At 51.8% G+C, this 14532-nt stretch overlaps 5 protein-coding genes across 5 annotated transcripts; 4 read left to right on the top strand and 1 right to left on the bottom strand.

Moving 5' to 3' along the window:
• Nucleotides 1-74: 74 nt before the first annotated feature.
• On the top strand, nucleotides 75-1564 carry N7539_000186 (proteasome regulatory particle base subunit RPT2; the record flags this gene model as incomplete). The annotated part of the gene is made up of 2 exons (XM_056929790.1): nucleotides 75-122; nucleotides 182-1564. The coding sequence occupies 2 exons, from the start codon at nucleotides 75-77 to the stop codon at nucleotides 1562-1564; spliced, it is 1431 nt and encodes a 476-aa protein (XP_056794083.1).
• A 567-nt stretch (nucleotides 1565-2131) lies between these two features.
• N7539_000185 (WD40 repeat domain-containing protein) lies at nucleotides 2132-3922 on the top strand (the record flags this gene model as incomplete). Its single annotated transcript, XM_056929789.1, has 1 exon — nucleotides 2132-3922. One exon carries the CDS (start codon nucleotides 2132-2134, stop codon nucleotides 3920-3922), a length of 1791 nt encoding a protein of 596 aa, XP_056794082.1.
• A 1034-nt stretch (nucleotides 3923-4956) lies between these two features.
• On the top strand, nucleotides 4957-7463 carry N7539_000184 (DUF803 domain membrane protein; the record flags this gene model as incomplete). The annotated part of the gene is made up of 2 exons (XM_056929788.1): nucleotides 4957-5929; nucleotides 5983-7463. The coding sequence occupies 2 exons, from the start codon at nucleotides 4957-4959 to the stop codon at nucleotides 7461-7463; spliced, it is 2454 nt and encodes an 817-aa protein (XP_056794081.1).
• Nucleotides 7464-8857: 1394 nt separating this feature from the next.
• N7539_000183 (uncharacterized protein) lies at nucleotides 8858-11787 on the top strand (the record flags this gene model as incomplete). Its single annotated transcript, XM_056929787.1, has 11 exons — nucleotides 8858-9026; nucleotides 9093-9185; nucleotides 9247-9354; nucleotides 9413-9501; nucleotides 9549-9656; nucleotides 9719-9897; nucleotides 9951-10019; nucleotides 10078-10293; nucleotides 10349-10646; nucleotides 10705-10943; nucleotides 11007-11787. The coding sequence occupies 11 exons, from the start codon at nucleotides 8858-8860 to the stop codon at nucleotides 11785-11787; spliced, it is 2349 nt and encodes a 782-aa protein (XP_056794080.1).
• A 480-nt stretch (nucleotides 11788-12267) lies between these two features.
• N7539_000182 (uncharacterized protein) lies at nucleotides 12268-14120 on the bottom strand (the record flags this gene model as incomplete). The annotated part of the gene is made up of 3 exons (XM_056929786.1): nucleotides 12268-13845; nucleotides 13907-14032; nucleotides 14097-14120. The coding sequence occupies 3 exons, from the start codon at nucleotides 14118-14120 to the stop codon at nucleotides 12268-12270; spliced, it is 1728 nt and encodes a 575-aa protein (XP_056794079.1).
• Between the last annotated feature and the right edge of the window lie 412 nt (nucleotides 14121-14532).

Here is a 14532-nt window from a genome sequence, read left to right as displayed (position 1 = left end):
TCTCCGAGTTGCAAGCGATGCTCCCTTTGGATATACCAAGCTCATTGTCAAAATAGGGAAACCAGCAATCAAACATGGGCGGAGGCCCAGGAGGAGATGGGCGTGATGACAAGGATAAGAAAGTATGTTGGACTACTCTTGTGCGCCTTGCTGGCCCGGTGTTGACAGATTCACAATAAAGAAGGATAAACCCAAGTACGAGCCACCACCACCACCCACGACCCGTATCGGTCGGAAGAAGCGCAAGGCTGGCGGTCCCAGTGCTGCATCGAAGCTTCCAGATATCTATCCCACGTCGAGATGCAAGCTACGATACCTGCGAATGCAGCGCGTGCACGACCATCTGCTCCTGGAGGAGGAATACGTTGAGAACATGGAGCGCTTGCGCAAAGCCAAAGCTCAGGCTGCTCAAGGCTCTGCTCGTCCCGAGGATCCGGAGCTCTCCGACCGGAACGCTGATGAGCGAAGTCGGGTCGACGACATGCGTGGCAGCCCCATGGGTGTCGGTAACCTGGAGGAACTGATTGATGACGACCATGCTATTGTCTCCAGTGCGACGGGTCCGGAATATTATGTCTCAATCATGTCGTTCGTGGACAAGGATCTTCTGGAACCAGGAGCTAGCATTTTGCTGCATCACAAATCCGTCTCAGTTGTCGGTGTTCTCACAGAAGAGTCAGATCCCCTTGTGTCGGTGATGAAACTGGACAAGGCACCAACAGAATCATACGCCGACATTGGTGGTTTAGAGTCTCAGATTCAGGAGGTTCGGGAATCCGTTGAGTTGCCGCTCCTTCACCCGGAGCTTTATGAGGAGATGGGTATCAAGCCTCCAAAGGGCGTCATTCTGTACGGTGCACCGGGTACTGGAAAGACACTTCTGGCTAAGGCTGTCGCCAACCAGACGAGCGCCACGTTCTTACGTATCGTTGGATCTGAGTTGATTCAGAAATACCTTGGTGATGGTCCCCGCTTGGTTCGTCAAATATTTACCGTGGCAGCTGAGCACGCGCCTTCCATCGTCTTCATCGACGAGATTGATGCAATTGGTACCAAGCGTTATGACTCTACATCTGGTGGTGAGCGAGAGATTCAGCGCACCATGCTTGAACTTCTTAATCAACTTGATGGTTTCGACGACCGCGGCGACGTGAAAGTCATCATGGCCACTAATAAGATCGAGAGTCTCGATCCCGCTCTGATCCGTCCCGGTCGTATCGATCGAAAGATTCTTTTCGAGAACCCTGACCGTTCGTCTTCCCTCCTGAAACAAAATATTTCTCTTCGAATATGTGCTAACACTATTTTAGAAAACACCAAGAAGAAGATCTTCACGCTCCACACCTCCAAGATGTCACTTGGTGATGATGTCGATCTCGATGAATTTATCAACCAGAAGGACGATTTGTCTGGAGCTGATATTCGGGCGATTTGTACTGAAGCTGGTCTCATGGCTTTGCGAGAGCGTCGCATGCGTGTGCAAATGGACGACTTCCGCTCAGCCCGTGAGCGCATCATGAAGACGAAGCAGGATGGCGGCCCTGTGGAAGGCCTGTACTTGTAGACATAGGCCACTGGTCTCTCATGGGCTGGATTCTCGGAAGGCGTTTCAGCTTGACAATCACCTGTGTATTCTAATGAGAAGCGACGACGAGTATTTGTGTGCGAATCGATCCTTTGACACCCTGACAATCCTCATTAACCAGTGATAGCGCACTGAAACTGCGTCTGGCGAGAAGTAGGTGGGATAACCACATCATATCAATACATTTAAGTCAAATCCGATCATTAGCTGTGTGGTACGGACATGTGTATCACAAGTAGAGGATTTAGAAGTTTATGCACAACCATTTCAATTATCTTAGAAGCACAAACACAAACCCACACTGCCAGCAGGTCAAGGTAGTTCGATCTTTGGATACTGCTCAACCCTGTGGGCATCGGTATCGAATCACATGGGGGCATTGAATGACCGAGTATGCACAAAAAGGCGGGATCTTTGACTGCGTGTTTCGCGATTCATGGAGGCGCTGCAAAAGATGCAAACAAGCTTGAAAGTGGGTCTCCCTGCGACCTTATCTATAATCGCGCCTGAAGTTCCTCTTGCGTGAATATAGTCGTTACCGCAATCATGGACGGATTCGACGAAGAAGCTTTCAAAAAATTCTTCCCATCTGGTTTTGGCAAGCAACAAAAATCAGTAGATGTCGAAACTCAAATTAGTCGATCGAAGCGAGCAGAGGCCTCCGCATCGAAGCCGCTCGCTGAACTTGAAACTACAGCGTCGAGCACTTCGATTGACCATGTCGCAAATGAAAAGCGACCACAAGAGCGCAGGCATAGCAAAAGCGAAAGTGACTCTGATGATGACGGTGATGACAGCGACGATGACAGTGAAGATGATGAGGATGAATTTCCCGTGTCTCATGAGCTAGTGCTGAAGACACATGATCGGGCTGTGACGACTATGACCGTGGATCCGTCTGGAGGGCGACTGATTACAGGATCCACCGATTGCACCCTCAAATTCCATGATTTCGCATCTATGACACCGTCGACCATTCGCGCATTCAAGTCTGTTGATCCCTCAGCCAAGAAGCAATCGGCGGCCCAAGATACCCATGCGGTTAACCACGTTGCGTTCAACCCGCTCTCTCCAGGCCATGTGCTGGTTGTCTCTGCCACGGCTCAACCTCGAATCCTCAGTCGAGACGGCGACACTTTGACCGAATTTGCGAAGGGCGATATGTACCTCCGCGACTCGCACCACACGAAAGGCCATACGTCCGAGGTGTCAAGTGGTGCGTGGTGTCCCACGGACGGAAATCTATGCGCCACCGCTGGTTCCGACAGCACAGTGAGGATTTGGGATGTCAATGTTGGGCGATCACAAAAAGAAGTTATTGTGCACAAGTCGAGGGCTGCTGGGTCTGCTGGACGGACCAAAGTCACCGCTGTGGCATGGGCATCACCTAAACAGGGTGGGTCCAACGTTCTAGTTGCGGCGGCCTTGGATGGTAGTCTTGTGATGTGGGGAGGGAATGGCCCGTTCAGTCGACCTAGTGGTGAGGTCCGAGAGGCACATACTCGGGACACATGGACCAGCGGCCTCGACGTGAGTGTCGACGGTCGCCTTATCATCAGCCGGGGAGGTGACGATACAATCAAGCTGTGGGACACTCGGAAGTTCAAAACACCCTTGGTTACTGTCACTCATCCGTCTACATCATTCCGTTATCCAACCTCCAATATTCAGTTCTCACCGAGTTCGACAAACGTCATTGTTGGCTCTGAGACTGGTCACTTGCATATCCTCAATTCTGCCAGACTTGAGCCCGAGCTGGTGACTCCCGTCACTCCAGGATCACCATTAGTCAGTGTGCTTTGGCATGAGAAGCTCAATCAGATCCTCACCGGCTCCGCCAATGCGGAAACCCATGTGCTTTACAATCCCACAATGTCCACCAGGGGTGCTGCTCTCGTCATGTCCAAGGCACCGAAACGTCGCCACGTGGACGACAATCCTACGTTGACAACAGATCTATCGACTGGCCTGGCTGGAGACTCCGTAGTCGTCAGCTCTAATGGTGTTCCACACTACAGCTCTGCCACGTTTGCTGCCCGTCATCCGACTGTCGGCTTGACGGCATCCGGTCGCTCAAGGGACCCTCGACGTCCTCATCTCCCACAAGTCACACCTTTTGCAAAATCCCAGCCGGATGAAAAGCATATTCGAGAAAACATTCCTCTCAGTTCAATGCGTGATGAGGATCCTCGGGAGGCGCTTCTCAAATATGCCGAGAAAGCCGAAAAAGACCCTATTTTCACACACGTCTATAAAGAAACGCAGCCCAAGGCGATCTACGCGGAGTTGAGCGATGAGGAAGAGCCTGGGCCCGAGAAGAAAAGAACCCGGCGGTGATCTTGACTAGGAAAGAGAATATGAGACAGCATGTCGCGCCTTGGGATACCTTGGGCTTCCTCAAAATCAGTGTAGCTTATTACAAGCAACGGAGCTAGTAACTTCCGCTCGAAGAAAACACTCTCCTTGAGAGCTTTGACCATTACTGCAGTATATGTAGGTAGGTAGTGTCCGGTGAAGAGTACAGCGAAAATTGAAACACGCCAATGTACCTACTACCTAGTACCACTACCGGTACTAGCCAGCTCAAGGCGGGCCTCGGTCCCTCGGTCGCAATTACTGCTCGTCCTAGAAATCTTGGAACTCGAGCAGCACTAAGTTACTAATAACTGATCAACAGTTCTACACTATAAACTTGTACAGCACATGTTCAGTGGAAGGAAAGGCTGGAAGGTACCTAGCATTGGCGCCACGGGACAATAAGACCATCTACATATAAATGACGATTCGGCGCAATTAGGCTTGGGCTGTGGAATGTGCCCCTCACATGGGGAAGTATCGAAATGGCGTCCACGCCGATTGCAATGGAAAAGCACCACTTGCAAACGCGGACGGGGCAGCCAGGAAGCCTCCAGCAGACCGCTTGAGCCTTGACCGTGTCTCCGTTGGCACGAAACTGCGCCTTTTTCTGATCTTGGCGCATCGCTCCGGTTTGCCAAACGGCCTTAGCGCAAGGAGGAGTCGACTAGTGGAAGCTCCGACGAAATACGAGTTGCTGACATAGCAATTCTCTCCGCGGGTGGCCTCCAGTAGTTGACTACCTAAGTAGATTATCTCCGCGCAGAGCCGACGTGCGTTCTTTCACCTTTCCTCACGCGTTTACGAGGTAGCACACCTCCCCTTGCACCCAGTATGTCTTCGCATACCCTGTGAGGCCAGTGTCACTCAGCTCCAAACAAATCTGATTTCCATACACGAGCAAGTTCTGTCGTCGACAAGCGTTGGATCTGAAGCGCCTCGAGCAAAGATCGCGAGTTCATGACCACGACTACATGATCCTCGAGTCTTTCATTACTACTTGACCGAGGCAAAAGATGGATCCGGCTCAGCTTCGCTTAGTAGCGCCGTCGCTTACTTCAATTGCTGTGTCAACCATCGCATCTTCCATCGCAAGTGCCTCGCGAACTACTCACTCCAATCAAACCAGTGCGCCATCTTTGAATCTGATCTCACCGGTACAGGCCCAGAGCCATGGCGATAAGCACGGGAATATGGAGGAATGGTCTTCCCTTATTGGTATTGTGACTGCTCTGGCCGGGAACGTGTTGATCTCGTTGGCTCTCAATATTCAACGCTATGCTCACATTCGGATCACTCGTGAATGGGAGCAAAGAAAGGCTAGGAGTGAGGCTGGCAGAAGCCGGAAATATGACGCAGTTGCCGTAAGCGATAGCCGCCAAAGTCTTGTTGGATCACGGACGGGAACTTCGAGAGATCAGTCAAGGCATGGCGAACATGAGGAGTTCGAGCCTTACAGCGATGACATCGATGCGCCTCCCAGAAATGCGCGCCCCTCTCAGGGCTATCAAAATGGCGGTCGCCGGAGCTCAAAGGCGTCTGACCGGTCCGAGCACACCGACGAGCCCGAGAATCGAAAGTCATACCTCCAGTCGCCCTACTGGTGGGCGGGTATCGTGTTGATGGTCCTAGGCGAGACAGGAAACTTTCTCGCGTACGGCTTTGCGCCAGCATCCATCGTCTCCCCGCTCGGAGTTGTCGCCCTGATCTCCAACTGCGTCATCGCCCCCTGTCTTTTGAAGGAGCGATTTCGCAAACGGGATTTCTGGGGCGTATTGGTCGCCATTGCTGGTGCGGTTGTGGTTGTACTCAGTGCGAGTTCTTCGGAGGAGAAGATTGGCCCTGGCGAGATCTGGATGATGATTACCCGCTGGGAATTCGAGCTCTACATGGGCTTGACTGCATCCCTGATCATCACTCTCATGTGGGCCAGCTTTTCATACGGATCACAGTCAATTCTGATTGACGTAGGGCTTGTGGCCTTATTCGGTGAGATTGAAGAAGCAGAACCATGAATCTCGTGCGAGGCTGACAAACTCCAGGCGGCTACACTGCACTTTCCACCAAGGGAGTTTCCTCGTTGCTGTCATTCACCTTGTGGCACGTCATCACTTTCCCAATCACCTACTTGCTCGTCTTTGTTCTCGTCACTAGCGCGCTCATGCAGATCAGATACATCAATCGGGCCTTGCAGCGCTTCGACTCGACTCAGGTGATTCCGACACAATTTGTCCTCTTTACACTCTCAGTCATTGTAGGCAGCGCAATTCTATACCGGGATTTTGAGTCGATGTCGGCAGCTCGAGCCGGCAAGTTCATAGGAGGCTGTGCTCTCACGTTCCTGGGGGTCTACTTCATCACCAGCGGCCGCGTGCGCTCTGACGACGACTCCACTTTTTCCACGGACGATGAAGAAGAGAGGATCGGCCTTCTGGACGGTGAACGCTATCACGATCGCATTGATTTGTCCGCGCCTGGCCCACATTCTCGTGCGACTACAGTATCGGCGAATGATCGCGAGCAGGAAACCAATGTGCAGTCTCCCGGGGTGTCGTTGAATAGCCGCGGTCTCGAAATCGTGGACGATGATCAACTTACACCTAAAGGAGCTTTGTCGTCTCCTGATGACTCTTTAACTGCCCAATCTCCCCTGTCAGGGCGCTTTCTCGACGATCCCTCCCCACTCCGTCCACCCTCGCGGATGTCCAATCCGTGGGCAGAATCCTCGGATGAGGCTCTTGTGACCCCAGCGTCTGACCTTGAAACATACTGTCAAAACGGACCTTTAGCATTAGCGGCTGCCGATCACCAAGTATCAACTGTCAGCTTGCGTTTTCCTCCGGCACCCGGTATTGAACAGACTTCCCGACCGAATCTTTCTCAGCTTCGGCGGGCTTCCACTCCCATGCGAAGCGATCAGGCCATCGACATCGAAAGGAGCCAGGCCAATCTCGAGACACCATCACGACGAGCCATTCGCAACTCAATATCAAATCGATTCTCTCCAGGGCCACTTTTACCCACCCTCTCCGGAGGGTTCAGTGCCGTTGTGGCGGATTCCCTCCGTCGTGGCGAGGGAAGTCCTTTGAAAGACCGCGCGCGACGGAGCGTTGGACGCCGCCGCCAACTCAGCGGCACCTTTGATGCCGAGTTGGCCCGCTATCAAGATCAAGATCTTAGATTGGATGAGCCAAGCGATTCACTGAGCGTCGCCGGTGCACGACTTCAATCCGCCACGGGTCTTGCAGTTCCTTCGACAAACGCCGGACGGTCCACGTCCGCGCTTCCTACGACAGACCAACTGTCGCCGATGCAGAACCCACGTCATGAGGGTAATCGTCTGCGCAGCTTGAGCGACTCTTGGAGTGGCGGTCTTGCATGGCTTGGCGGTGCCTTGCGAATGACTTCCCAAGATCAAGCCAAGCTCATCATGCCGAACGAGCAGGAGGATCGTCTATCTCCGACAGAACAGGGTCAAGCTCGCAGCAAAGACAGGAGCGACGATGCAGACCCTCGCTCGTGATACAACTCATGCCCTTTATTGCAGCCTTGTAATGTCGCTTATGCGGAATGGCTGGATCATTCTATTTTTATACATAACTCTTTACTAGACATCACTCATTGTTGTTCAATCGCTGTGGCGGCCGTACTTATTTTCGTTTTCTCGGTGGCATCATATTGCAATTGTAATTAGCAGAGTTTTCGACCTGCCAGCCAGGGCATTTCATTGCAGGCCTCGGGATTTAGTTTATGTGCATTGTTCGAGCGATCAAATGTTCTCCTTCCGGTTCATTCTTCTTTCCTATAGCCCTATATTAGCCGAGAGGTCAAGAACCTGTGACTCCTTTCAGCCTGCGAGCGAGCCGCGTCGCAGCCTGGCAGTACTCTGGGTGGTAGGTACGCAAGCATCATTCACAGACGCCATCTCCAAGTACAGGTAGGTTACTACCTAATCTTGCTGTGTCCCCAATCTGCTCTTGATACTTTGCGAAATGCGGGTCTTCGGCGCAAGTTTGATCACAGTCCAAAAGGGGAACAATTTACTACTCAAATTCCCCGCAAGCAAAGCTGGTAAGTTCGGGAAATTTCATCATCCGCTTTCCTTCGTCTACTGAGGTCCAAGTCCGGTGATCATAGGTGGAAAAATGTCACATGGTCTAAACTTCACCGGACTCACTGCAGATCAACCTCAATCCAAAGCCTCGAGAACTCCTTTGAATCCAGCACATTCATCGTCTGTGGCGCGATGTCCGTCACCATTGGCTCCCACAGGGAACTTTGACGCCTATTTACCCGTAGCGATCCTCGGCTTTTCCCCGCGTCGCTACTGCTCGTGGACTAGTAGGCGCTGCTGACCTGGAAAATGCCATGCAGGACAGTGGATCTAATATCGAAAGTCTTCTGCAGGTGGCATTGTCATTCACCAATTCAGCCAATTGTGACAGTGCGAACTCAGGTTTGAACGGACGTCGGACTGGTCCTCCGTTACCATCAAGTTCTAGTGCCAAAGACTAGGCCGCAGCGGAGAAAAGTACAGTCTGCACCTGCAATTGTTCCGCTGAGGCATGGCCCATCGAATAGTGCAACTGCCTTCTGTGAAATTGTCTACCACAGTCGACCGCTTCGACTCCTGCGGTAATAGCTTATGATTTCGATCATGAGACCCTTGTCCCCCGGGTTCATTTGCCCCGCGGGGACGCGAGATGCATGGGAGAGCTGCAGCTGCTTATTATGGCGAGATCATCTCGCCTGATCAACAGGGTGTGGGTGATTCTGTTCTCTCTGTTTTGTTCCGCATCCCTTCGATTAAGTCGTGCTGGTGCCCTAGCCCACAGTGAGCGAAGTTTGTCCTTTGCCCTTCGAGTCTGCCATTGGATTTTGAATTGAACAACCTGGGAGTACCTTCTACCACCCAAAATGTTGGTCAAGGGTCTAGCTGGCAGCTTGCTGCTTGTGCAGCTAGTGACTTCTGCCGCAAGCAAGTCGACGCCTGCGTACAAGGACCCAACAGCCTCTGTGGATAAACGTGTCAAGGATTTATTGAGTCGAATGACCATTGAAGACAAGATGGCTCAATTGATGCAAGGTAAGCTTTCTTCTTCTCGGTAACGCGTGAAACCAATCGCACCTGCTCACTCAATTTCACTTGAAGGCGATATTACCAATTGGATGAATCAAACTTCCGGCGCCTTTAACTACACCGGACTCGTCACCAACATGCAGATGAAAGCAGGATCATTCTATGGTAAATGCCCTGCTCCGTTCCAGTTGCTACCTCTTCGAACCCGAACTAACATGCAATCAAGTTGGTTATCCGGTTCCCTGGGACTGGATTGCGGACAATGTGAAGAAAGCCCAAGATTACTTAGTTCACAACACCACTCTTGGAATTCCGGCTCTTGTTCAGAGCGAGGGTGAGTAACCAACCGGCTCATTTCCGAGCACATGAGGTAAATGCTGAAGATCATTCAGGTATTCATGGCTTCTTGCTCGGCAATGCAACTATCTTCAACTCCCCCATCGCGTATGGATCATCTTGGAACAGAGATGCAAGTTCACATGTTCGTCGCTGCTTTGGAGGAACTTTGATTCTGACAAGCCTTCACAGCTTGTGGAGAAAATGGCCGAGGTGATTGCCCAAGAAGCCCAGACCCTCGGAGTCAATCAGCTCTTCGCACCAGTCGTAGACTTGGCTCGCGAGCTTCGCTTCGGACGAGTAAGTGCGCCAGCTAAAAGGTCCTTATTTATTGTGAATACTAATTCCGCTTGTCTCTCCAGGTCGAAGAAACATTCTCGGAAGACCCATTCCTAGCAGGAGAAATCGGTTACAGTTACGTCAAGGGCCTACAAAGCAAGAATGTCTCCGCCATGGTCAAGCATTTTGTTGGATTCAGTAACCCCGAGCAAGGCCTAAATACTGGTCCTGTTCACGGCGGCGAGAGAGAGCTTCGTACTACGTGAGCTTCTAATCAATCATGCTGGTTGCAAGACTTTGCTAATACAATTCTAGCTGGATGCCGTCTTTCAAACGTGCAATTATCGACGCAGGCGCTTGGTCTATCATGGCCGCTTACCACTCGTAAGAAACATCAGGCTGTTCCCATGCTTGACGAGGCTAAGGCTTTTTGTCTTTTTAGGTATGACGGTATCCCAGCCGTCTCGGATTACCACACTTTGACTGAGATCCTGCGCGAGGAATGGGGCTATGACTATTTTGTCATGACTGATGCTGGCGGCAGTGACCGACTCTGCAACGCATTCAAGCTTTGCGCGACCAATCCTATCGACATGGCTTCGGTCACAACGCAGCTGTTGGGGGCTGGCACGGACGTGGAAATGGGAGGCGGTTCTTTGTACGGCCCAAGCTTCCCGAATCACGTCAATGTGCAGTCGCTGATGGTTTAATAGCAACTTCCAGAAGATTCCCGATCTCGTTAAGTCCGGCAAGCTTGACATCAAGACTGTTGACCAAGCTGTATCACGTTTCCTTCGAGTGAAGTTTGAGATGGGTTTATTTGAGAATCCCGACCTAGCTGCACCGAAAGACAAGTGGAAGAGCTTGATCAACAACTCGGCTGCTAAGAAACTTGCGCGTGACCTGGACAAGGAGTCAATCGTGCTTCTCGAGAATCACGACTCCACGCTGCCGCTCAAGAAGTCTGGAAGTATTGCAGTAATTGGGCCCATGGCCCACGGATACATGAATGTAAGGCTGACTTCATACTCACTCCTGCGCAAGGTCGAAACTGACGCGGCGTGATCAGTACGGAGACTACGTTGTTTATCAAAGCCAGTATCGTGGAGTTACCCCGTTGGACGGTATCAAGGCAGCCGTTGGTTCGAAGGCCAACATAAACTATGCGCAAGGTTGCGAGCGATGGAGCAACGATCAGTCTGGCTTCGCAGAGGCGATTGCCGCGGCCAAAAAATCCGATGTGGCCGTTGTTGTCGTCGGTACCTGGTCAAGGGATCAAACCCAGCTCTGGCAAGGGCTCAATGCTACGTAAGTGACGAAGATCTCATCAACAAGCAACATTTCTGGTCCACATACCTGACTTCTCCACAGGACCGGCGAGCATGTTGATGTCGATGATCTCTCGCTAGTAGGCGCCCAGGGCCCTCTCATCAAAGCCATTGCAGACACAGGCGTTCCAACCATCGTTGTGCTCTCAAGCGGCAAGCCTATCACAGACACTTGGATTGCCAACTCGACATCCGCCCTTGTCCAACAATTCTACCCGTCAGAGGAGGGTGGCAACGCCTTGGCCGATGTCCTCTTTGGTGATTACAACCCCTCCGGCAAGCTCTCCGTTAGCTTCCCCCATTATGTCGGTGATCTCCCAATTTTCTACGACTATCTGAACTCGGGTCGTTCCATCGGCGACTCAGGACACATCTACAAGAACGGAACCCTCAAGTTCGGACACCAATATGTTCTGGGTAGCCCGCTTCCGTGGTACCCATTCGGATACGGCAAGAGCTATTCCAACTTCCAGTATGGAACTGTCAGTGTCGACCGCTGCAAAATCTCCGCGCACGACGAGAAAGTCACCATAAGCGTTGATGTCACCAACACCGATAAGAGCCGAGACGGCACTGAAGTCGTCCAGGTATACGTCTCTGATGACATTGCGTCAGTGGTTGTTCCCAACCGTGCACTGAAGGGTTTCGAAAAGGTCATGATCCCTGCGGGTAAGACTAAGAACGTCAAGATTCCTATCCTGGTGAAGGATATTGGACTCTGGAACAATCGCATGAAATATGTGATTGAGCCAGGTAACTTTACTGTGCTTGTCGGTAGCAGCTCGGAGGACATTCGAGGGAACGTGACTTTTACCGTCCAGTAGATTGCTTGATGAGGGTGAAACGTAAATACCATGATCTGAATCGGCGATCAATCAGGATAACATCGTACTTGAGTGATCAATAGATGCATGTCGCATAGATCAATGAAAGGTCAAAATCCCTGGCTTGGGTATTTTAGATTGTTCGTGCATGTCATGACTCTTCGATAATTCTTCGATCACTACCTTTGGCTCATCCGCCGGCGAAGACTGCCTTACCAGGGCTTTGTCTATGGTGAGTCAGTCCGAATACGAATGAATTCATGAAACATCTATTGGCAAGCCTAGCGAGAACCAGTCCGCACGCAAGTAAGACTTCTAATCCCATGGAATAATGATATTATTTGTTCTGTGTATGTAATCCATGTTAATGATGTGCACCGGAGTGATACCATGGTCCCAGCGCATCTTATCTCAGCAATACGAGGCGATTGTCATCCAAATACAGCCACGCACAGCTGGGCTCAAACGTTACTCGCGGCCTCAAGCCTCCGATGGCTCAGTGCTTGCAAGATCTGCACCGGAAGATCGTCTGTTAGGAACTGCGGTACCAGACGACGAGGTCTCCGGCTGCAATGGAATTGAATGATCGGATTTTCGATGTCCCATGACTGGTGTGCCCGGGTGACTTTGCCCGTCCGTCGGTCGAACTTCCGCACGTCGGGATTTTGCTCCCTCTTTCAATTTCTCCCAACGCTCACGGTATCGCCCGAGTACTTTGTTCAATTTCTCGTTTTCTCGCTCAACCCGATCGAACTCTTGTTCACCGCGCCGCAGACGTTCCTCGAGCTCTTTGACCCGAAGCTCTGCGTCTGGCTTATTTGTGGCAGGGGTGGTCTGAGTCGCAGTAGGAGAGCTGGGAGCATGCGAAAGCTGCGTGTTGTATTCCAGAGATCCGGCGTTATGATGATGCATCGCCCTTAAAGACTGTTGCAGAGCCATAGAGGAAGATTGCGCATTGACTTCCCACATGTGGAGCCGCTTTGAGAGAGTATCAGAGAGCTGTTTGAGAGCCGCATTTTCCATTTGGAGCTCCTCCAGGGTCTTGGAATTCTGCAGACGCGCGAGTTTGTCGGAACCTCCTCTGCGTGGCGTCCTCGAGGCTACTCCGGTGCTCTGTCGCAATTCTGGAGATGAGGGGGTTTCTCGTGCGTCAACAAAGTCTTCTTCTGTTTCCTCGAAGCTATTCCGACCAGCATCTTTCTCAGCTCTGGTCAGGATCCCAGCGTATGACATGGTCCCTCCCGTAGTGGGGACCACATAGAAAGATTCAGCAGGCTTGCCAGGGCCACTACCAGACATATCGTGGATTGAGCGTAATGCCGCCCGGGAGAACAGTCTATTCACATCAGGCTCTTTGAGACCGCTGCTTCGATCCGAATGGGCGGAAAGACGGTCGAGCTTGGTATCTGCCGGAGCTTTACGATTAGACGCCACAGCCCTGGTAGTGTCTTCGGAGCCCAAAGGAAGCCCGGCAAATGCAAGTGGTGCTGAGATCCTCGAAATCAGCCCCTCAAATGTAGAATAAAACCGCTGGAAAGAATCCTCCGTAGCTGGCTGTTTGGGGGCGAGTGCAGTTGACTCAGCTCTGCCCGAGGGTACGACCTCTTGAGAAACAATCTCAGTTGGACTGGGCAAAGGAGGTGTCCACGGCTGTCGGTTCGTGCGAATATCTCTTGACTTCACATCGCTTGATCGCCCTTTCGACGGACCATCAGCCATTCTTGCGCCGGCTTGCTGTGTAGACAAGCTGGGGGACACAGGCGATCCACGCCGAGGTTGCGCCGGAATACCTCGGGCTGATGCCAAGTTGCTGGCAATGGACGATGATTCCCGGCCAGGTATACGAGGGTTTCCCGGCAATCTGGGAAGGTGATTGAAGGCATCGTGCCCTGAAGATTTGCCGCCTCGCGTCTCTGGTGTGGCACTTTGTTCGGAAGCGCTCACTGCGGCATTGGAGGATGAACCTTCGGGATGACCTGAAGGATGTTCATGCTGAAATCTCAGGAGTTCGGCGAGCTGCTTGTGATGTTGCTCAAGAAGCCGTAGAGTACGGAGGGCCTGTTAACATGGTCAGTGCCTACTGCCTAATCCGCTTTGACTATATGGAATACAAATTTACCTCCAAGTCAGATGTACTTTGGGCTGCAGTGGCGAATTCGCCCGCGGCCAGATCGTGCTCCTCACTTGCGGCGACGGGGTTCGATTTACGAGTCTCTAAGACTGCACTCCGCGCATGGGTGTGGGCCTGAATATCGTCAGTGAGCTGGCCGACGCCAGGTCAGAGTGTGGGGCTATCAATTCGACCATACCAACGTCAACGGAGCAACTTCCATCGCTGAGCTGGAGATTGGGTGTGGCGCATATAGCTACTGGTACCGCGTTGCACGTTTCTTGCCTTTCAAGCTCTGCAAGGAAGCCAAAGCCGGTGGGGGGTGGAGGTTGGCGAAGAGAAAGAACGAATGACGCCATTTAGGCGAACACGGAAGTTGAGGCTAATGCGGATTGCGGAGAGCTGTAATATACGTTACAGTGCGCATACACCGATACAATACTGAATACAGCACATGAGAGTCTAGAATGGGCAGCCTGGAGCCCTCCCATCTTCAAAGTCTTGCGATGTTCAAGACCGTTCATGGCCATTTCCAATTTACCAATGGAACCCAGCTCTTCTTGTTCCATCGATGTCCTAGACTGAATTTAGAAGGTCTAGATCCAGACTTCTTTTTCTTGAATGCACAATTAGTC

This window comes from Penicillium diatomitis (genome assembly GCF_028827545.1).
Source record: "Penicillium diatomitis strain IBT 30728 chromosome Unknown utg000001l_segment0_segment0, whole genome shotgun sequence".
Classification (NCBI taxonomy): domain Eukaryota; kingdom Fungi; phylum Ascomycota; class Eurotiomycetes; order Eurotiales; family Aspergillaceae; genus Penicillium; species Penicillium diatomitis.
The sequence above is the reverse complement of the archived record's forward strand: the minus strand, read 5'-3'. Positions and strand labels throughout refer to the sequence as shown.